Here is a 23,041-nt window from a genome sequence, read left to right on the forward strand (position 1 = left end):
CTCACGCTGTGTCTCCCTACTCCCCTACCTCACGCTGTGTCTCACTACTCCCCTACCTCACGCTGTGTCTCCCTACTCCCCTACCTCACGCTGTGTCTCACTACTCCCCTACCTCACGCTGTGTCTCACTACTCCCCTACCTCACGCTGTGTCTCACTACTCCCCTACCTCACGCTGTGTCTCACTACTCCCATACCTCACGCTGTGTTTCACTACTCCCCTACCTCACGCTGTGTCTCACTACTCCCCTACCTCACGCTGTGTCTCACTACTCCCCTACCTCACGCTGTGTCTCCCTACTCCCCTACCTCACGCTGTGTCTCCCTACTCCCCTACCTCACGCTGTGTCTCACTACTCCCCTACCTCACGCTGTGTCTCCCTACTCCCCTACCTCACGCTGTGTCTCACTACTCCCCTACCTCACGCTGTGTCTCACTACTCCCCTACCTCACGCTGTGTCTCACTACTCCCCTACCTCACGCTGTGTCTCCCTACTCCCCTACCTCACGCTGTGTCTCACTACTCCCCTACCTCACGCTGTGTCTCACTACTCCCCTACCTCACGCTGTGTTTCACTACTCCCCCTACCTCACACGTCTCTCTCTCTCGGACAGAACAAATGGGTCGTATCCTGCAGAGAACGGCCATCTCCACCAACATCAAGGAGCGCCTGGACTTCTCCTGCGCTCTCTTTGGTCCTGACGGGGGCTTGGTGTCCAACGCCCCCCATATCCCTGTCCACCTCGGAGCCATGCAGGAGACCGTCCAGTTCCAGGTGAGGACACCATTAATGTACATAGCGCGTCACAGTAGTAATACATGTGGTAATCAAATAAATAACAGATAATATAAATAACAGGTCATGGGAATAAGTGCTTCAGACACAAAGTAACATTAAGGAAGAGGAGTCCCTGCTCCGAGGAGCTTACAGTCTAATTGGTAGGTAGGGAGAACGTACAGAGACAGTAGGAGGGAGTTCTGGTAAGTGCGTCTGCAGGGGGCCAAGCTTTATGTACGGGGTGTAAAGTTGTGCAGGACAACATACACTGTCAGCACTTTATTTACATAACATACTCAGCCCCCCTCTGTAATGCAGTATCATACAATCTGTACTGTACATTCCTAGTCCCTGTGTGGGATAGGATCGTGCTCCCGTTGGAGTAAATGAGGCTCCCGTTGGAGTACATGAGGCTCCCGTTGGAGTACATGAGGCTCCCGTTGGAGTACATGAGGCTCCCGTTGGAGTAAATGAGGCTCCCGTTGGAGTACATGAGGCTCCCGTTGGAGTACATGAGGCTCCCGTTGGAGTACATGAGGCTCCCGTTGGAGTACATGAGGCTCCCGTTGGAGTACATGAGGCTCCCGTTGGAGTACATGAGGCTCCCGTTGGAGTACATGAGGCTCCCGTTGGAGTACATGAGGCTCCCGTTGGAGTAAATGAGGCTCCCGTTGGAGTACATGAGGCTCCCGTTGGAGTACATGAGGCTCCCGTTGGAGTACATGAGGCTCCCGTTGGAGTAAATGAGGCTCCCGTTGGAGTAAATGAGGCTCCCGTGTCCCTTGTGTTTCAGATCAGGAACCTGCAGGACGATCTGAGAGAAGGAGACGTCATACTGAGCAATCACCCGTGTGCTGGAGGCAGCCACCTCCCCGACCTCACCGTTATTACCCCGGTAAGTACCCTTCCTGAGAGTATCCCGCCCCATGCTTCCTGGACCTCACCGTTATTACCCCGGTAAGTACCCTTCCTGAGAGTATCCCGCCCCATGCCTCCCCGACCTCACCGTTATTACCCCGGTAAGTACCCTTCCTGAGAGTATCCCGCCCCATGCTTCCCCGACCTCACTGTTATTACCCCGGTAAGTACCCTTCCTGAGAGTATCCCGCCCCATGCTTCCCCGACCTCACTGTTATTACCCCGGTAAGTACCCTTCCTGAGAGTATCCCGCCCATGCTTCCCGGACCTCACTGTTATTACCCCGGTAAGTACCCTTTCTGAGAGTATCCCGCCCCATGCTTCCTGGACCTCACTGTTATTACCCCGGTAAGTACCCTTCCTGAGAGTATCCCGCCCCATGCTTCCCCGACCTCACTGTTATTACCCCGGTAAGTACCCTTCCTGAGAGTATCCCGCCCATGCTTCCCGGACCTCACTGTTATTACCCCGGTAAGTACCCTTCCTGAGAGTATCCCGCCCCATGCTTCCCGGACCTCACTGTTATTACCCCGGTAAGTACCCTTCCTGAGAGTATCCCGCCCCATGCTTCCCGGACCTCACTGTTATTACCCCGGTAAGTACCCTTCCTGAGAGTATCCCGCCCCATGCCTCCCCGACCTCACTGTTATTACCCCGGTAAGTACCCTTCCTGAGAGTATCCCGCCCCATGCTTCCCGGACCTCACTGTTATTACCCCGGTAAGTACCCTTCCTGAGAGTATCCCGCCCCATGCTTCCCGGACCTCACTGTTATTACCCCGGTAAGTACCCTTCCTGAGAGTATCCCGTCCCATGCTTCCTGGACCTCACTGTTATTACCCCGGTAAGTACCCTTCCTGAGAGTATCCCGCCCCATGCTTCCCGGACCTCACTGTTATTACCCCGGTAAGTACCCTTCCTGAGAGTATCCCGCCCCATGCTTCCCGGACCTCACTGTTATTACCCCGGTAAGTACCCTTCCTGAGAGTATCCCGCCCCATGCTTCCCCGACCTCACTGTTATTACCCCGGTAAGTACCCTTCCTGAGAGTATCCCGCCCCATGCCTCCCCGACCTCACCGTTATTACCCCGGTAAGTACCCTTCCTGAGAGTATCCCGCCCCATGCTTCCCGGACCTCACTGTTATTACCCCGGTAAGTACCCTTCCTGAGAGTATCCCGCCCCATGCTTCCCGGACCTCACTGTTATTACCCCGGTAAGTACCCTTCCTGAGAGTATCCCGCCCCATGCTTCCCGGGCCTCACTGTTATTACCCCGGTAAGTACCCTTCCTGAGAGTATCCCGCCCCATGCTTCCCGGACCTCACTGTTATTACCCCGGTAAGTACCCTTTCTGAGAGTATCCCGCCCATGCCTCCCGGACCTCACTGTTATTACCCCGGTAAGTACCCTTCCTGAGAGTATCCCGCCCCATGCTTCCCCGATCTCACCGTTATTACCCCGGTAAGTACCCTTCCTGAGAGTATCCCGCCCCATGCCTCCCCGACCTCACCGTTATTACCCCGGTAAGTACCCTTCCTGAGAGTATCCCGCCCCATGCTTCCCCGACCTCACTATTATTACCCCGGTAAGTACCCTTCCTGAGAGTATCCCGCCCCATGCCTCCCCGACCTCACCGTTATTACCCCGGTAAGTACCCTTCCTGAGAGTATCCCGCCCCATGCTTCCCGGACCTCACTGTTATTACCCCGGTAAGTACCCTTCCTGAGAGTATCCCGCCCCATGCTTCCCGGACCTCACTGTTATTACCCCGGTAAGTACCCTTCCTGAGAGTATCCCGCCCCATGCTTCCCGGGCCTCACTGTTATTACCCCGGTAAGTACCCTTCCTGAGAGTATCCCGCCCCATGCTTCCCGGACCTCACTGTTATTACCCCGGTAAGTACCCTTTCTGAGAGTATCCCGCCCATGCCTCCCCGACCTCACCGTTATTACCCCGGTAAGTACCCTTCCTGAGAGTATCCCGCCCCATGCTTCCCGGACCTCACTGTTATTACCCCGGTAAGTACCCTTCCTGAGAGTATCCCGCCCCATGCTTCCCCGACCTCACTGTTATTACCCCGGTAAGTACCCTTTCTGAGAGTATCCCGCCCCATGCTTCCTGGACCTCACTGTTATTACCCCGGTAAGTACCCTTCCTGAGAGTATCCCGCCCATGCTTCCCGGACCTCACTGTTATTACCCCGGTAAGTACCCTTCCTGAGAGTATCCCGCCCATGCTTCCCGGACCTCACTGTTATTACCCCGGTAAGTACCCTTTCTGAGAGTATCCCGCCCCATGCTTCCCGGACCTCACTGTTATTACCCCGGTAAGTACCCTTCCTGAGAGTATCCCGCCCCATGCCTCCCCGACCTCACCGTTATTACCCCGGTAAGTACCCTTCCTGAGAGTATCCCGCCCCATGCCTCCCGGACCTCACCGTTATTACCCCGGTAAGTACCCTTCCTGAGAGTATCCCGCCCCATGCTTCCCGGGCCTCACTGTTATTACCCCGGTAAGTACCCTTCCTGAGACTATCCCGCCCCATGCTTCCCGGACCTCACTGTTATTACCCCGGTAAGTACCCTTTCTGAGAGTATCCCGCCCATGCCTCCCGGACCTCACTGTTATTACCCCGGTAAGTACCCTTCCTGAGAGTATCCCGCCCCATGCTTCCCCGATCTCACCGTTATTACCCCGGTAAGTACCCTTCCTGAGAGTATCCCGCCCCATGCCTCCCCGACCTCACCGTTATTACCCCGGTAAGTACCCTTCCTGAGAGTATCCCGCCCCATGCTTCCCCGACCTCACTGTTATTACCCCGGTAAGTACCCTTCCTGAGAGTATCCCGCCCCATGCCTCCCCGACCTCACCGTTATTACCCCGGTAAGTACCCTTCCTGAGAGTATCCCGCCCCATGCTTCCCGGACCTCACTGTTATTACCCCGGTAAGTACCCTTCCTGAGAGTATCCCGCCCCATGCTTCCCGGACCTCACTGTTATTACCCCGGTAAGTACCCTTCCTGAGAGTATCCCGCCCCATGCTTCCCGGGCCTCACTGTTATTACCCCGGTAAGTACCCTTCCTGAGAGTATCCCGCCCCATGCTTCCCGGACCTCACTGTTATTACCCCGGTAAGTACCCTTTCTGAGAGTATCCCGCCCATGCCTCCCCGACCTCACCGTTATTACCCCGGTAAGTACCCTTCCTGAGAGTATCCCGCCCCATGCTTCCCGGACCTCACTGTTATTACCCCGGTAAGTACCCTTCCTGAGAGTATCCCGCCCCATGCTTCCCCGACCTCACTGTTATTACCCCGGTAAGTACCCTTTCTGAGAGTATCCCGCCCCATGCTTCCTGGACCTCACTGTTATTACCCCGGTAAGTACCCTTCCTGAGAGTATCCCGCCCATGCTTCCCGGACCTCACTGTTATTACCCCGGTAAGTACCCTTCCTGAGAGTATCCCGCCCATGCTTCCCGGACCTCACTGTTATTACCCCGGTAAGTACCCTTTCTGAGAGTATCCCGCCCCATGCTTCCCGGACCTCACTGTTATTACCCCGGTAAGTACCCTTCCTGAGAGTATCCCGCCCCATGCCTCCCCGACCTCACCGTTATTACCCCGGTAAGTACCCTTCCTGAGAGTATCCCGCCCCATGCCTCCCGGACCTCACCGTTATTACCCCGGTAAGTACTCTTTCTGAGAGTATCCCGCCCCATGCTTCCCGGACCTCACCGTTATTACCCCGGTAAGTACCCTTTCTGAGAGTATCCCGCCCCATGCTTCCCGGACCTCACTGTTATTACCCCGGTAAGTACCCTTCCTGAGAGTATCCCGCCCCATGCTTCCCGGACCTCACTGTTATTACCCCGGTAAGTACCCTTCCTGAGAGTATCCCGCCCCATGCTTCCCCGACCTCACTGTTATTACCCCGGTAAGTACCCTTCCTGAGAGTATCCCGCCCCATGCCTCCCCGACCTCACCGTTATTACCCCGGTAAGTACCCTTCCTGAGAGTATCCCGCCCCATGCTTCCCGGACCTCACTGTTATTACCCCGGTAAGTACCCTTCCTGAGAGTATCCCGCCCCATGCTTCCCGGACCTCACTGTTATTACCCCGGTAAGTACCCTTCCTGAGAGTATCCCGCCCCATGCTTCCCGGGCCTCACTGTTATTACCCCGGTAAGTACCCTTCCTGAGAGTATCCCGCCCCATGCTTCCCGGACCTCACTGTTATTACCCCGGTAAGTACCCTTTCTGAGAGTATCCCGCCCATGCCTCCCGGACCTCACTGTTATTACCCCGGTAAGTACCCTTCCTGAGAGTATCCCGCCCCATGCTTCCCCGATCTCACCGTTATTACCCCGGTAAGTACCCTTCCTGAGAGTATCCCGCCCCATGCCTCCCCGACCTCACCGTTATTACCCCGGTAAGTACCCTTCCTGAGAGTATCCCGCCCCATGCTTCCCCGACCTCACTGTTATTACCCCGGTAAGTACCCTTCCTGAGAGTATCCCGCCCCATGCTTCCCGGACCTCACTGTTATTACCCCGGTAAGTACCCTTCCTGAGAGTATCCCGCCCCATGCTTCCCGGACCTCACTGTTATTACCCCGGTAAGTACCCTTTCTGAGAGTATCCCGCCCATGCCTCCCCGACCTCACCGTTATTACCCCGGTAAGTACCCTTCCTGAGAGTATCCCGCCCCATGCTTCCCGGACCTCACTGTTATTACCCCGGTAAGTACCCTTCCTGAGAGTATCCCGCCCCATGCTTCCCCGACCTCACTGTTATTACCCCGGTAAGTACCCTTTCTGAGAGTATCCCGCCCCATGCTTCCTGGACCTCACTGTTATTACCCCGGTAAGTACCCTTCCTGAGAGTATCCCGCCCATGCTTCCCGGACCTCACTGTTATTACCCCGGTAAGTACCCTTCCTGAGAGTATCCCGCCCATGCTTCCCGGACCTCACTGTTATTACCCCGGTAAGTACCCTTTCTGAGAGTATCCCGCCCCATGCTTCCCGGACCTCACTGTTATTACCCCGGTAAGTACCCTTCCTGAGAGTATCCCGCCCCATGCCTCCCCGACCTCACCGTTATTACCCCGGTAAGTACCCTTCCTGAGAGTATCCCGCCCCATGCCTCCCGGACCTCACCGTTATTACCCCGGTAAGTACTCTTTCTGAGAGTATCCCGCCCCATGCTTCCCGGACCTCACCGTTATTACCCCGGTAAGTACCCTTTCTGAGAGTATCCCGCCCCATGCTTCCCGGACCTCACTGTTATTACCCCGGTAAGTACCCTTCCTGAGAGTATCCCGCCCCATGCTTCCCGGACCTCACTGTTATTACCCCGGTAAGTACCCTTCCTGAGAGTATCCCGCCCCATGCTTCCCGGACCTCACTGTTATTACCCCGGTAAGTACCCTTTCTGAGAGTATACCGCCCCATGCTTCCTGGACCTCACTGTTATTACCCCGGTAAGTACCCTTCCTGAGAGTATCCCGCCCCATGCTTCCCGGACCTCACTGTTATTACCCCGGTAAGTACCCTTCCTGAGAGTATACCGCCCCATGCTTCCTGGACCTCACTGTTATTACCCTGGTAAGTACCCTTCCTGAGAGTATCCCGCCCCATGCTTCCTGGACCTCACCGTTATTACCCCGGTAAGTACCCTTCCTGAGAGTATCCCGCCCCATGCTTCCTGGACCTCACCGTTATTACCCCGGTAAGTACCCTTCCTGAGAGTAGCCCGCCCCATGCCTCCCCGACCTCACCGTTATTACCCCGGTAAGTACCCTTCCTGAGAGTATCCCGCCCCATGCTTCCCCGACCTCACTGTTATTACCCCGGTAAGTACCCTTCCTGAGAGTATCCCGCCCCATGCTTCCCCGACCTCACTGTTATTACCCCGGTAAGTACCCTTCCTGAGAGTATCCCGCCCATGCTTCCCGGACCTCACTGTTATTACCCCGGTAAGTACCCTTCCTGAGAGTATCCCGCCCCATGCTTCCCGGACCTCACTGTTATTACCCCGGTAAGTACCCTTCCTGAGAGTATCCCGCCCCATGCTTCCCGGACCTCACTGTTATTACCCCGGTAAGTACCCTTCCTGAGAGTATCCCGCCCCATGCTTCCCGGACCTCACTGTTATTACCCCGGTAAGTACCCTTTCTGAGAGTATCCCGCCCCATGCTTCCCGGACCTCACTGTTATTACCCCGGTAAGTACCCTTCCTGAGAGTATCCCGCCCCATGCCTCCCCGACCTCACTGTTATTACCCCGGTAAGTACCCTTCCTGAGAGTATCCCGCCCCATGCTTCCCGGACCTCACTGTTATTACCCCGGTAAGTACCCTTCCTGAGAGTATCCCGCCCCATGCTTCCCGGACCTCACTGTTATTACCCCGGTAAGTACCCTTCCTGAGAGTATCCCGTCCCATGCTTCCCGGACCTCACTGTTATTACCCCGGTAAGTACCCTTCCTGAGAGTATCCCGCCCCATGCTTCCTGGACCTCACTGTTATTACCCCGGTAAGTACCCTTCCTGAGAGTATCCCGCCCCATGCTTCCCGGACCTCACTGTTATTACCCCGGTAAGTACCCTTCCTGAGAGTATCCCGCCCCATGCTTCCCGGGCCTCACTGTTATTACCCCGGTAAGTACCCTTCCTGAGAGTATCCCGCCCCATGCTTCCCGGACCTCACTGTTATTACCCCGGTAAGTACCCTTTCTGAGAGTATCCCGCCCATGCCTCCCGGACCTCACTGTTATTACCCCGGTAAGTACCCTTCCTGAGAGTATCCCGCCCCATGCTTCCCCGACCTCACTGTTATTACCCCGGTAAGTACCCTTCCTGAGAGTATCCCGCCCCATGCTTCCCCGACCTCACTGTTATTACCCCGGTAAGTACCCTTTCTGAGAGTATCCCGCCCCATGCTTCCCGGACCTCACTGTTATTACCCCGGTAAGTACCCTTTCTGAGAGTATCCCGCCCCATGCTTCCCCGACCTCACTGTTATTACCCCGGTAAGTACCCTTCCTGAGAGTATCCCGCCCCATGCTTCCCGGACCTCACTGTTATTACCCCGGTAAGTACCCTTTCTGAGAGTATACCGCCCCATGCTTCCTGGACCTCACTGTTATTACCCCGGTAAGTACCCTTCCTGAGAGTATCCCGCCCCATGCTTCCCGGACTTCACTGTTATTACCCCGGTAAGTACCCTTCCTGAGAGTATACCGCCCCATGCTTCCTGGACCTCACTGTTATTACCCCGGTAAGTACCCTTCCTGAGAGTATCCCGCCCCATGCTTCCTGGACCTCACTGTTATTACCCCGGTAAGTACCCTTCCTGAGAGTATCCCGCCCCATGCTTCCCGGACCTCACTGTTATTACCCCGGTAAGTACCCTTCCTGAGAGTATCCCGCCCCATGCTTCCTGGACCTCACTGTTATTACCCCGGTAAGTACCCTTCCTGAGAGTATCCCGTCCCATGCTTCCCGGACCTCACTGTTATTACCCCGGTAAGTACCCTTCCTGAGAGTATCCCGCCCCATGCTTCCCCGACCTCACTGTTATTACCCCGGTAAGTACCCTTCCTGAGAGTATCCCGCCCCATGCTTCCTAGACCTCACTGTTATTACCCCGGTAAGTACCCTTTCTGAGAGTATCCCGCCCCATGCTTCCTGGACCTCACTGTTATTACCCCGGTAAGTACCCTTCCTGAGAGTATCCCGCCCCATGCCTCCCGGACCTCACTATTATTACCCCGGTAAGTACCCTTCCTGAGAGTATCCCGCCCCATGCTTCCTAGACCTCACTGTTATTACCCCGGTAAGTACCCTTTCTGAGAGTATCCCGCCCCATGCTTCCTAGACCTCACTGTTATTACCCCGGTAAGTACCCTTCCTGGGAGTATCCCGCCCCATGCTTCCTAGACCTCACTGTTATTACCCCAGTAAGTACCCTTCCTGAGAGTATCCCGCCCCATGCTTCCTAGACCTCACTGTTATTACCCCAGTAAGTACCCTTTCTCAGAGCCTGGCATACAAAAATAGTAAAAATATTGATGACATTTCAAATAGGTTAGAATATTGTGATTGATGATTGCATATTGTGAATGATGATTGCATATTGTGAATGATGATTGCATATTGATTTAGATGATTGCATATTGAGATTGATGATTGCATATTGCGATTGATGATTGCATATTGCGATTGATGATTGCATATTGCGATTGATAATTGCATATTGCGATTGATGATTGCATATTGCGATTGATGATTGCATATTGCGATTGATGATTGCATATTGCGATTGATGATTGTATTTTGCGATTGATGATTGCATATTGCGATTGATGATTGCATATTGCGATTGATGATTGCATATTGCGATTGATGATTGCATATTGCGATTGATGATTGTATTTTGCGATTGATGATTGCATATTGCGATTGATGATTGCATATTGCGATTGATGATTGCATATTGCGATTGATGATTACATATGTTTCCTAATCTTTCTATTGAATCTTGATGATGATGATAAATCCTGATTCTCCTCACGTCTCAGCTAAACCTGCTGGATATTTATCCAGACAAAACTACCCTGTCAGTCATCTTAGCGTGATGTGTTGTGTCCTGACATGATATATACATACATGATGTTGTACTGCTGGTCTCATACTGTATAATATCTCTTTATGAACTGTGACAGAAACCAGGGGATGGTAATAAATTCCATATATAGGGCTCCCAGGATACTGAACAGTTTCTATCCTGTTTGGCCTGGGAGTGCAGCCTTATAATACATGCACTCCATCCCACAGTTTGGCAAGCGCTGGAACTGAGGGATGAGGGATCCAGACCAGAGTTTGTCTGCTGCCTGATTTCTGTCACCTGTCATGCTAATTAGAAATCAGGTAGTTAAGACTGATTTCCTGGTTCCTCTTCCCTCTCCCCAAGAGCCTGGAGACAGGAAGGCTGCTGGAGGCAGAGAGGGGTAAAGCCTCTCCCCAAACAGGTTAAATAATTCTGTTCTTTTTGTCTAAAACTGCAAAGTACCTTATTTTGTTGTTGGAAGTGGATAAGCCACTTCCACCCTGAGTTAGGGAAAATCTAAGTTAAGTTATCGCTCAGGTGAGCAGCTTTTGTTTTGATGTGTTTTCTGTTGTATGCACTGTGGCAGTCTCAGTGCCTGGGACTGAATAAACCAGGCCCAGCCTGTTTAAAGGAACAGTACGTGACGCCTCATCATTTAACCTACCCTAAAAGACCGTGTTCTAACCGTCCCGGACAGACGGCGGAGCCCCGGAGTAAGCTGTTTGTCACAGAACATATGAGGAACTCAGGCTCATTATGAGAAATGATTTCGGCAGCTGTACCCCCGCTGCCTACTGTATTATAACTCATCTACCATTTGCTGAGCTTCTTCCCCAAGCAACTTAAACCATTGTACTGTATTACCTTTGTGCCTATTCTGGCTGTTAGAATGGGTTAACCACACCTCTTTTACTTAAACCATTGTACTGTATTACCTTTGTGCCTATTCTGGCTGTTAGAATGGGTTAACCGCACCTCTTTTACTTAAACCATTGTACTGTATTACCTTTGTGCCTATTCTGGCTGTTAGAATGGGTTAACCGCACCTCTTTTACTTAAACCATTGTACTGTATTACCTTTGTGCCTATTCTGGCTGTTAGAATGGGTTAACCGCACCTCTTTTACTTAAACCATTGTACTGTATTACCTTTGTGCCTATTCTGGCTGTTAGAATGGGTTAACCACACCTCTTTTACTTAAACCATTGTACTGTATTACCTTTGTGCCTATTCTGGCTGTTAGAATGGGTTAACCACACCTCTTTTACTTAAACCATTGTACTGTATCACCTTTGTGCCTATTCTGGCTGTTAGAATGGGTTAACCACACCTCTTTTACTTAAACCATAGTACTGTATTACCTTTGTGCCTATTCTGGCTGTTAGAATGGGTTAACCACACCTCTTTTACTTAAACCATTGTACTGTATCACCTTTGTGCCTATTCTGGCTGTTAGAATGGGTTAACCACACCTCTTTTACTTAAACCATTGTACTGTATTACCTTTGTGCCTATTCTGGCTGTTAGAATGGGTTAACCACACCTCTTTTACTTAAACCATTGTACTGTATTACCTTTGTGCCTATTCTGGCTGTTAGAATGGGTTAACCACACCTCTTTTACTTAAACCATTGTACTGTATTACCTTTGTGCCTATTCTGGCTGTTAGAATGGGTTAACCACACCTCTTTTACTTAAACCATTGTACTGTATTACCTTTGTGCCTATTCTGGCTGTTAGAATGGGTTAACCACACCTCTTTTACTTAAACCATTGCACTGTATTACCTTTGTGCCTATTCTGGCTGTTAGAATGGGTTAACCACACCTCTTTTACTTAAACCATTGTACTGTATTACCTTTGTGCCTATTCTGGCTGTTAGAATGGGTTAACCACACCTCTTTTACTTAAACCATTGCACTGTATTACCTTTGTGCCTATTCTGGCTTTTAGAATGGGTTAACCACACCTCTTTTACTTAAACCACTTCACATGTAACTGAATGTAGGAAGATTTGACATTATAAGTTCTAGAACAAACCTTCAGAGCTCATTCCAGTGTTAAAATCAATTACCCATATTTTCTTATCTTTGTAAGACATCTTTTCAACAATTGTCCTGTACAGACATACCCCGCATTAACGTACGCAATGGGACCGGAGCATGTATGTAAAGTGAAAATGTACTTAAAGTGAAGCACTCCCTTTTTCCCCACTTATCGATGCATTTACTGTACTGCAAACATCATATACGTGCATAACTGATGTATATAACGCATGTGTAACAGGCTCTATAGTCTCCCCGCTTGCGCACAGCTTCGGTACAGGTAGGGAGCCGGTATTGCTGTTCAGGACGTGCTGACAGGCGCATGCGTGAGCTGCTGTTTGCCTATTGAGCGATATGTACTTACTCGCGAGTGTACTTAAAGTGAGTGTCCTTAAACCGGGGTATGCCTGTAATCATCATTCATATGCTTGAATTTTAGAGGAAAAACACATTTTCTTACAGGTCAATCCCTGTGTAAGGACTGACTCACACTTCCCAGTCCTTATCTGCAGGGCTGGGAGGCTAGCCCTCTTGCCAACCTCTGACCTCAAAGTGCATAGAGGTACCTGGTATCGGGGTGCTCCTTCCCGCAGTCCAGGGTCTGGGTTGGTGTTCCAGGGGCGCACCCTCTGGCAGTTTCCAGGGGCCGCCGTGTCCTGGAATAGAGGGGCAGGTTCCCTGGGATCTCTCTGGCAGCACCCTCTGACAGTTTCCAGGGGCCGCTGTGTCCTTGAATAGAAGGGCTGGTTCCCTGGGATCTCTCTCTGGCAGCACCCTCTGGCAGTTTCCAGGGGCCGCCGTGTCCTGGAATAGAGGGGCAGGTTCCCTGGGATCTCTCTCTGGCAGCACCCTCTGGCAGTTTCCAGGTTCCGCTATGTCCTGGAATAGAGGGGCAGGTTCCCTGGGATCTCTCTCTGGCAGCACCCTCTGGCAGTTTCCAGGGGCCGCCGTGTCCTGGAATAGAGGGGCTGGTTCCCTGGGATCTCTCTCTGGCAGCACCCTCTGGCAGTTTCCAGGGGCCGCCGTGTCCTGGAATAGAAGGGCAGGTTCCCTGGGATCTCTCTCTGGCAGCACCCTCTGACAGTTTCCAGGTTCCACTGTGTCCTGGAATAGAGGGGCAGGTTCCCTGGGATCTCTCTCTGGCAGCACCCTCTGGCAGTTTCCAGGTTCCGCTGTGTCCTGGAATAGAGGGGCAGGTTCCCTGGGATCTCTCTGGCAGCACCCTCTGGCAGTTTCCAGGGGCCGCTGTGTCCTGGAATAGAAGGGCTGGTTCCCTGGGATCTCTCTCTGGCAGCACCCTCTGACAGTTTCCAGGGGCCGCCGTGTCCTGGAATAGAGGGGCAGGTTCCCTGGGATCTCTCTCTGGCAGCACCCTCTGGCAGGTTCCAGGGGCCGCCGTGTCCTGGAATAGAGGGGCAGGTTCCCTGGGATCTCTCTCTGGCAGCACCCTCTGGCAGTTTCCAGGTTCCGCTATGTCCTGGAATAGAGGGGCAGGTTCCCTGGGATCTCTCTCTGGCAGCACCCTCTGGCAGTTTCCAGGGGCCGCCGTGTCCTGGAATAGAGGGGCAGGTTCCCTGGGATCTCTCTCTGGCAGCACCCTCTGGCAGTTTCCAGGGGCCGCTGTGTCCTGGAATAGAAGGGCAGGTTCCCTGGGATCTCTCTCTGGCAGCACCCTCTGGCAGGTTCCAGGGGCCGCCGTGTCCTGGAATAGAAGGGCAGGTTCCCTGGGATCTCTCTCTGGCAGCACCCTCTGGCAGTTTCCAGGGGCCGCTGTGTCCTGGAATAGAAGGGATGGTTCCCTGGGATCTCTCTCTGGCAGCACCCTCTGACAGTTTCCAGGGGCCGCCGTGTCCTGGAATAGAGGGGCAGGTTCCCTGGGATCTCTCTCTGGCAGCACCCTCTGGCAGTTTCCAGGGGCCGCCGTGTCCTGGAATAGAGGGGCAGGTTCCCTGGGATCTCTCTCTGGCAGCACCCTCTGGCAGTTTCCAGGGGCCGCCGTGTCCTGGAATAGAGGGGCTGGTTCACTGGGATCTCTCTCTGGCAGCACCCTCTGGCTGTTTCCAGGGGCCGCCGTGTCCTGGAATAGAGGGGCAGGTTCCCTGGGATCTCTCTCTGGCAGCACCCTCTGGCAGTTTCCAGGGGCCGCTGTGTCCTGGAATAGAGGGGCAGGTTCCCTGGGATCTCTCTCTGGCAGCACCCTCTGGCAGTTTCCAGGGGCCTCCGTGTCCTGGTATAGAGGGGGCTGGTTCCCTGGGATCTCTCTCTGGCAGCACCCTCTGGCAGGTTCCAGGGGCCGCTGTGTCCTGGAATAGAGGGGCAGGTTCCCTGGGATCTCTCTCTGGCAGCACCCTCTGACAGTTTCCAGGGGCCGCCGTGTCCTGGAATAGAGGGGCAGGTTCCCTGGGATCTCTCTCTGGCAGCACCCTCTGACAGTTTCCAGGGGCCGCCGTGTCCTGGAATAGAGGGGCTGGTTCCCTGGGATCTCTCTCTGGCAGCACCCTCTGACAGTTTCCAGGGGCCGCCGTGTCCTGGAATAGAGGGGCTGGTTCCCTGGGATCTCTCTCTGGCAGCACCCTCTGGCAGTTTCCAGGGGCCGCCGTGTCCTGGAATAGAGGGGCTGGTTCCCTGGGATCTCTCTCTGGCAGCACCCTCTGGCAGGTTCCAGGGGCCGCCGTGTCCTGGAATAGAGGGGCTGGTTCCCTGGGATCTCTCTCTGGCAGCACCCTCTGGCAGTTTCCAGGGGCCGCCGTGTCCTGGTATAGAAGGGCTGGTTCCCTGGGATCTCTCTCTGGCAGCACCCTCTGACAGTTTCCAGGGGCCGCCGTGTCCTGGAATAGAAGGGCTGGTTCCCTGGGATCTCTCTCTGGCAGCACCCTCTGGCAGTTTCCAGGGGCCGCTGTGTCCTGGAATAGAGGGGCAGGTTCCCTGGGATCTCTCTCTGGCAGCACCCTCTGGCAGTTTCCAGGGCCCGCCGTGTCCTGGAATAGAGGGGCAGGTTCCCTGGGATCTCTCTCTGGCAGCACCCTCTGGCAGTTTCCAGGGGCCGCCGTGTCCTGGAATAGAAGGGCTGGTTCCCTGGGATCTCTCTGGCAGCACCCTCTGACAGTTTCCAGGGGCCGCTGTGTCCTGGAATAGAGGGGCAGGTTCCCTGGGATCTCTCTCTGGCAGCACCCTCTGGCAGTTTCCAGGGGCCGCTGTGTCCTTGAATAGAAGGGCTGGTTCCCTGGGATCTCTCTCTGGCAGCACCCTCTGGCAGTTTCCAGGGGCCGCCGTGTCCTGGAATAGAAGGGCAGGTTCCCTGGGATCTCTCTGGCAGCACCCTCTGACAGTTTCCAGGGGCCGCCGTGTCCTTGAATAGAAGGGCAGGTTCCCTGGGATCTCTCTGGCAGCACCCTCTGACAGTTTCCAGGGGCCGCCGTGTCCTGGAATAGAAGGGCAGGTTCCCTGGGATCTCTCTCTGGCAGCACCCTCTGGCAGTTTCCAGGGGCCGCCGTGTCCTGGAATAGAGGGGCAGGTTTCCTGGGATCTCTCTCTGGCAGCACCCTCTGGCAGTTTCCAGGGGCCGCCGTGTCCTGGAATAGAGGGGCAGGTTCCCTGGGATCTCTCTGGCAGCACCCTCTGGCAGTTTCCAGGGGCCGCCGTGTCCTGGAATAGAGGGGCTGGTTCCCTGGGATCTCTCTGGCAGCACCCTCTGACAGTTTCCAGGGGCCGCTGTGTCCTGGAATAGAGGGGCAGGTTCCCTGGGATCTCTCTCTGGCAGCACCCTCTGGCAGTTTCCAGGGGCCGTCGTGTCCTGGAATAGAGGGGCTGGTTCCCTGGGATCTCTCTCTGGCAGCACCCTCTGACAGTTTCCAGGGGCCGCCGTGTCCTGGAATAGAAGGGCTGGTTCCCTGGGATCTCTCTCTGGCAGCACCCTCTGGCAGTTTCCAGGGGCCGCTGTGTCCTGGAATAGAGGGGCAGGTTCCCTGGGATCTCTCTCTGGCAGCACCCTCTGGCAGTTTCCAGGGGCCGCTGTGTCCTGGAATAGAAGGGATGGTTCCCTGGGATCTCTCTCTGGCAGCACCCTCTGACAGTTTCCAGGGGCCGCCGTGTCCTGGAATAGAAGGGCAGGTTCCCTGGGATCTCTCTGGCAGCACCCTCTGGCAGTTTCCAGGGGCCGATGTGTCCTGGAATAGAAGGACTGGTTCCCTGGGATCTCTCTGGCAGCACCCTCTGGCAGTTTCCAGGGGCCGCCGTGTCCTGGAATAGAGGGGCAGGTTCCCTGGGATCTCTCTCTGGCAGCACCCTCTGGCAGGTTCCAGGGGCCGCAGTGTCCTGGAATAGAGGGGCAGGTTCCCTGGGATCTCTCTCTGGCAGCACCCTCTGGCAGTTTCCAGGGGCCGCCGTGTCCTGGAATAGAGGGGCAGGTTCCCTGGGATCTCTCTCTGGCAGCACCCTCTGGCAGTTTCCAGGGGCCGCCGTGTGCTGGAATAGAGGGGCTGGTTCCCTGGGATCTCTCTCTGGCAGCACCCTCTGGCAGTTTCCAGGGGCCGCCGTGTCCTGGAATAGAGGGGCAGGATCCCTGGGATCTCTCTCTGGCAGCACCCTCTGGCAGGTTCCAGGGGCCGCCGTGTCCTGGTATAGAAGGGCAGGTTCCCTGGGATCTCTCTCTGGCAGCACCCTCTGGCAGGTTCCAGGGGCCGCCGTGTCCTGGAATAGAGGGGCAGGTTCCCTGGGATCTCTCTCTGGCAGCACCCTCTGGCAGGTTCCAGGGGCCGCCGTGTCCTGGAATAGAGGGGCAGGTTCCCTGGGATCTCTCTCTGGCAGCACCCTCTGGCAGTTTCCAGGGGCCGCCGTGTCCTGGAATAGAGGGGCTGGTTCCCTGGGATCTCTCTCTGGCAGCACCCTCTGGCAGTTTCCAGGGGCCGCCGTGTCCTGGAATAGAGGGGCAGGTTCCCTGGGATCTCTCTCTGGCAGCACCCTCTGGCAGTTTCCAGGGGCCGCCGTGTCCTGGAATAGAGGGGCAGGTTCCTTGGGATCTCTCTCTGGCAGCACCCTCTGGCTGTTTCCAGGGGCCGCCGTGTCCTGGAATAGAAGGGCTGGTTCCCTGGGATCTCTCTCTGGCAGCACCCTCTGACAGTTTCCAGGGGCCGCCGTGTCCTGGAATAGAAGGGCTGGTTCCCTGGGATCTCTCTCTGGCAGCACCCTCTGGCAGTTTCCAGGGGCCGCCGTGTCCTGGAATAGAAGGGCAGGTTCCCTGGGATCTCTCTGGCAGCACCCTCTGACAGTTTCCAGGGGCCGCCGTGTCCTGGAATAGAGGGGCAGGTTCCCTGGGATCTCTCTCTGGCAGCACCCTCTGACAGTTTCCAGGGGCCGCCGTGTCCTGGAATAGAGGGGCTGGTTCCCTGGGATCTCTCTCTGGCAGCACCCTCTGGCAGTTTCCAGGGGCCGCCGTGTCCTGGAATAGAGGGGCAGGTTCCCTGGGATCTCTCTCTGGCAGCACCCTCTGGCAGTTTCCAGGGGCCGCTGTGTCCTGGAATAGAAGGGCAGGTTCCCTGGGATCTCTCTCTGGCAGCACCCTCTGACAGTTTCCAGGGGCCGCCGTGTCCTGGAATAGAGGGGGCAGGTTCCCTGGGATCTCTCACTGGCAGCACACACATCCTTGGTGGTAGAGAGATTCCCTGCAGTGTAGGCAGGAGGCTTTTCTACCTGTCTGATGAGCCAGGGGGAGACTGGCTTATTGTCAGTAGCTGCAATTAACCAGCTCCCTGTTGCACTCCCCAGCCAGATACATACTTTCTATTTGGAGCCCTTTTTAGACAGCGGTTAAGGCTCTGTCACAAGACCAACAAGATACAGTAATTTGTCATAGATGAAATAGTGTGATCAGAGACTCGCAGGTCTCTTCCTCATGGGTACAGAACTTTCCACACCTCACAGGTCTCTTCAATTGTACAGAGCTCTCCAAACCTCACAGGTCTCTTCTTCACATGTACAGAGCTTTCTGAACCTCACAGGTTTCTTCTTCACATGTACAGAGCTTTCCCAGACCTCACACGTCTTTTCACATGTACAGAGCTTCCCAAACCTCACAGGTCTCTTTTCACATGTACAGAGCTTTCCGAACCTCACAGGTCTCTTCTTCACATGTACAGAGCTTCCCAAACCTCACAGGTCTCTTCTTCACATGTACAGAGCTTCCCAAACCTCACAGGTATAATTGTTTGTTGCACATACTCGGATTCACTCTATACTGCGGTACATGTGTATGATAGTATGTTGCACATACTCTTCCTCGCTCTATACTGTGGTGGAGGTGTAGGATTGTACGTTGTTCACACTCATTCTCACTCTATACTGCGGTACAGTTGTATGATTGTACGTTGCACATTCTCAGGTGTTCCGGGTGGAGGCTCCGCGCCCCGTATTCTTCGTGGCTAGCCGCGGGCACCACGCAGACATCGGCGGGGTCACCCCAGGGTCCATGCCCCCCCACTCCAAGTCCCTGCAGGAGGAGGGAGCCGTCTTCATCTCCTTCAAACTGGTGCGAGAGGGAGAGTTCCAGGAGGAAGGTGAGGGGGGAGCTATAGGACTCGAGGGCAGGGGGCAGAAGAGGTCAGATGTCCAGGACTGGAGGGCAGGGGGCAGGAGAGGTCAGACATCCAGGACTGGAGGGCAGGGGGCAGGAGAAGTCAGACGTCCAGGACTGGAGGGCAGGGGGCAGGAGAGGCCAGACATCCAGGACTGGGGGACACGTAGGAGGGGAGGTCAGACCTCTAGGACTGGGGGACACGTAGGAGGGGAGGTCAGACCTCTAGGACTGGAGGGAGGGACTTCTCACGGGGAATGGGTTAATCAGATCACTGTCACAGTTCGGCGCGAGGAAACACTCCTCTATTATAATCTGAATAATAATATCTTGTATAGTCTGTAGCGCTGACCGTGTACTCACAGAGAATTCTGCCCCAAAGAGCTAACAGTCTAATGCTATTCCCTGGCACCGGGAGTTGGCCCAGGTCACAGGGCGCGGACACTGGGATTCAGACTTAGTCTGCCCACTTAAAAGGCAGTGACCTTCCCACTGAGCCACAGTATCCACTGGAGCCCATATTAAGTGCTCAGACCAGAACCCCGCTCCTGCTGGCGCCCGTACGTGTGGTGGATCGGTGGAGATCTGTAACCAGATCAGACTCAGAACCCCGCTCCTGCTGGCACCCGTACGTGTGGGGGATCCATGGAGATCTGTAACCAGCTCAGACTCAGAACCCCGCTCCTGCTGGCGCCCGTATGTGTGGTGGATCCGTGGAGATCTGTAACTAGCGCAGACCAGAACCCCGCTCCTGCTGGCGCCCGTACGTGTGGTGGATCCGTGGAGATCTGTAACCAGCTCAGACTCAGAACCCCGCTCCTGCTGGCGCCTGTACGTGTGGTGGATCGGTGGAGATCTGTAACTAGCGCAGACCAGAACCCCGCTCCTGCTGGCGCCCGTACGTGTGGGGGATCCATGGACATCTATAGCCAGCTCAGACTTTATTTCAACAATCCCCCCTCCCCCGCCCTGATTTTAAAGCCAGTCATCGACGTTTGAGTTCAGTCCCCCGTGTGACCTTGTCCCGGACCCTGTGTCGTTACAGCTGTCACTGAGGCTCTGATGGCTCCGGGCCTCATCCCTGGCAGCAGTGGGACCCGTAACCTCCATGACAACCTGTCTGACCTACGGGCGCAGGTGGCAGCCAACCAGAAGGGCATCCAACTGGTGAACGAGCTGATAGACGTGTATGGGCTGGAGGTGGTGCAGGCGTACATGGAGCATATCCAGGTGAGATATCCAGCCACAGGAGGGCACCGTCTCACCAACCAATGAATTTGTATTGCCCATGCTTCGTACCTGCAGGCACCTTCCCCGGTGCCTTCCCCGGTATCCTCTCTCCCGCTCTGCTTGGTTTCCTGGGGTAACTCATTAGTAGATAAGTAATGTTTGACCTGTGGAAGAGAGGACAGCGGCAAAGGGTATCCGCTTCCGTAGAAGAGCTCACTTATTGCTACACTATCAAACAACCCTCTGCGACGCCTCCCCCCGCATATCTACGATGCCTCCCCCCGCATATCTGCGATGCCTCCCCCCGCATATCTGCGATGCCTCCCCCGCATGTCTGCGACGCCTCCCCACGCATGTCTACGATGTGTCCCCCCGCATGTCTGCGACGCCTCCCCCCGCATGTCTGCGACGCCTCCCCCGCATGTCTGTGACGCCTCCCCGCGCATGTCTGCGACGCCTCCCCCCGCATGTCTGCGACGCCTCCCCCCACATGTCTGCGACGCCTCCCCCCTAATGTCTGCGACGCCTCCCCCCGCATGTCTGCGACGTCTCCCCCCGCATGTCTGTGACATCCTGTCCTGTGTCTCCCCCCATTCCTGTGTCTCTGTCCCACTCAGGCCAACGCTGAGGTGTCTGTCCGGGACATGCTGAGAGAGTTTGCAGAGCGATGGGAGAACCAGACGGGGTCTCTGGAGGTGGAGTCTGAGGATCACATGGATGATGGGTCACCAATAAGACTGAGGGTGCGGATCAACAAGGAAGAGGTAACAGCGGATCCCTTCCTAAAAGTAGTGTCACTTCTGCTGCATTCCAGCTCCGCGAGAGCGGTGGGACATGCTATACATTACTGTCACCCATCCTGCCCGACACTAAAGGAGCTTACATGCGCTGATTATATACAGGGCTCAGCTCAGTCTCTGTTACCTGGTCACGGTGCCGGATCCGAGCAGCCTGGGCGTGTACGCGGGTGTAATAATGATGGGCGCCAGGAACTCCTGTAATACTTTATCCCAGCAGGGGGCTAGTCTCTTTGACACATGTCTATTATATATACTGTCACGGGAGACGCACTTAATAATACATTTATATTTCGTGGATCCCAATTGAGCAGAACAAGTTGAGCAAAATAAACTGACATTTATTCCCTTGATAGGCAAACACACGACAACTGCAGAATACACTTAATAATTACACTTACTGGTATAGGAACAGGGGATAATGTCCAGAAAGGTGCAAAGCACCAGAAGATTGTCTTTTAAAATGTAGTCCTTTTGCAAGGGCACAAATTGCCAGCCCCAATCCTTCTGTGAATGTGCAAAGTCTTTTCTGGTCCGTTGGGGTTAATCAAATAAACCCCAGCAATCACAGTGTCCTAACGCAGAGTTTGGTCCTTGGTTCCGATGTAATAGGACTATTTGCGTTCCAGTGATGTGCTGCTGCTCTTCTCCGCTATTAGAATAATGTTGGAAATCCGCTCACATGGTAGAATGAAAAACGAAAGACCATGGGGATAGCCTGGGTGGGATGTATATAGGATTTGGAAGCCTATCGCCAACATACCCACCAAATCCCCCTCGTGGGAAAGTAATCATTCCCCAATCACCTACTTGCCCACAGTTTGGAGAGTGGGCACTAGGGGTTTCCTGTTCACACAGAGCATGTGCGACAACGCCCCTTGGCTACTTAGCATAGGTGCACTCCTCTTTACCTGGCCCCTCTCAGACTGGAAGGGGGAAACTCAGGGTGTGAGTTAGCACAGATGGTCACCAGGATTTCCTATTTAGCATCCATCTGGCCAATTCACACCCCCCTTACTCTGAGTCTTTTGATATGCAACTTCCAGAGAGACTTACAGGCGTGGGCCCAGCAGGCTAGCTTTGAAGCTTGCATAGGCAAGTGACCCAGCTCATAGGTGTCAAAACATTTGGTTCTTGTGTGCATTTCAATGACATGAGAAAAAAAAACCTCATCCTGCTTGTCTCTTAAAACCTGCAGCAAAAATACACTTTATTGATCATACATGTTCCCCTTCTCTCACAATTATATTTTCCATATGTGTGTGCTTGGGATGTACTATACTGCAAGCACATACAATCCTGCAAAATGGGGACAACAAGGGACAGAGGGAAAAATAAGACATGTACAGTGCATGAAAAATTAACCCCTTCATCCCCAATACGAAATAAGGGTAACCAGCCGAGCACCCTGCCTTTATTAATGCGCTCCCATTTTCTTCACATATACATCTCATTGTTTGTATGTAAAGACATCTTCCCTAGTTACCCTCGTCGTATCCCTATGTAGGTACTATGGCTTGTTTCTATGTAGTGTACTGGACCTGTCCCATCTCTTGGTATCACCCCTGCTCACTCACCGTAGTTGAGGGTCCTTCCGGGCTCCAAGTCACATCCATCCCTCTGGCGAACCCTATTCCAGCTCCCGCGTCTGACGCCCACTTGTGCGCATGCTGGGTCTGTGTTATGTCCTGTACGGTCCGACGTGTGGCGGAGTCCTATCTGCGGGCTGCTGTAGGGCAGTGTCTTCCTCTCACATATACACACTGTAAGGTTTCTCTTTAGGGTCGCTATCTTAGTGGGCTACTTTCCCTCGCTATAAAACAATAACTAGTGACAGAACAGATATAACTCTTCCCCGTATACATAGGAACAGCGAGGCTCCTCCACGTATTACTCCCAGGAACCTGACTCCCGGAAACTTCTCCCTGGTATATATACTCTATCGGTGACGTTCTATCACCAGGCAGAAAGTGGCTCAGCTTCTGCCAAGTCCCCCAGTACCGTGTGATGGGAGGGGGTGTCGCACAGTATGAACCCCCACATCCTACCCGCTAAGGCTTTTGATGCCTTACACTAATTAGTAGTTCCCAACGGG

General features: G+C 54.4%; 1 protein-coding gene across 2 annotated transcripts in view; it reads left to right on the forward strand.

Moving 5' to 3' along the window:
• LOC142474855 (5-oxoprolinase-like) overlaps positions 1-23,041 on the forward strand; it is a 170,997-nt gene that overhangs the window by 100,889 nt on the left and 47,067 nt on the right. For both annotated transcript variants that reach the window (XM_075580995.1, XM_075581003.1), the window contains exons 5-9: positions 616-776; positions 1,573-1,674; positions 18,728-18,902; positions 19,965-20,149; positions 20,767-20,913. In XM_075580995.1, the coding sequence (XP_075437110.1) occupies positions 616-776; positions 1,573-1,674; positions 18,728-18,902; positions 19,965-20,149; positions 20,767-20,913 (770 nt within the window). The remainder of the gene's footprint in view (positions 1-615; positions 777-1,572; positions 1,675-18,727; positions 18,903-19,964; positions 20,150-20,766; positions 20,914-23,041) is intronic.

This window comes from Ascaphus truei, chromosome 2 (genome assembly GCF_040206685.1).
Source record: "Ascaphus truei isolate aAscTru1 chromosome 2, aAscTru1.hap1, whole genome shotgun sequence".
Classification (NCBI taxonomy): domain Eukaryota; kingdom Metazoa; phylum Chordata; class Amphibia; order Anura; family Ascaphidae; genus Ascaphus; species Ascaphus truei.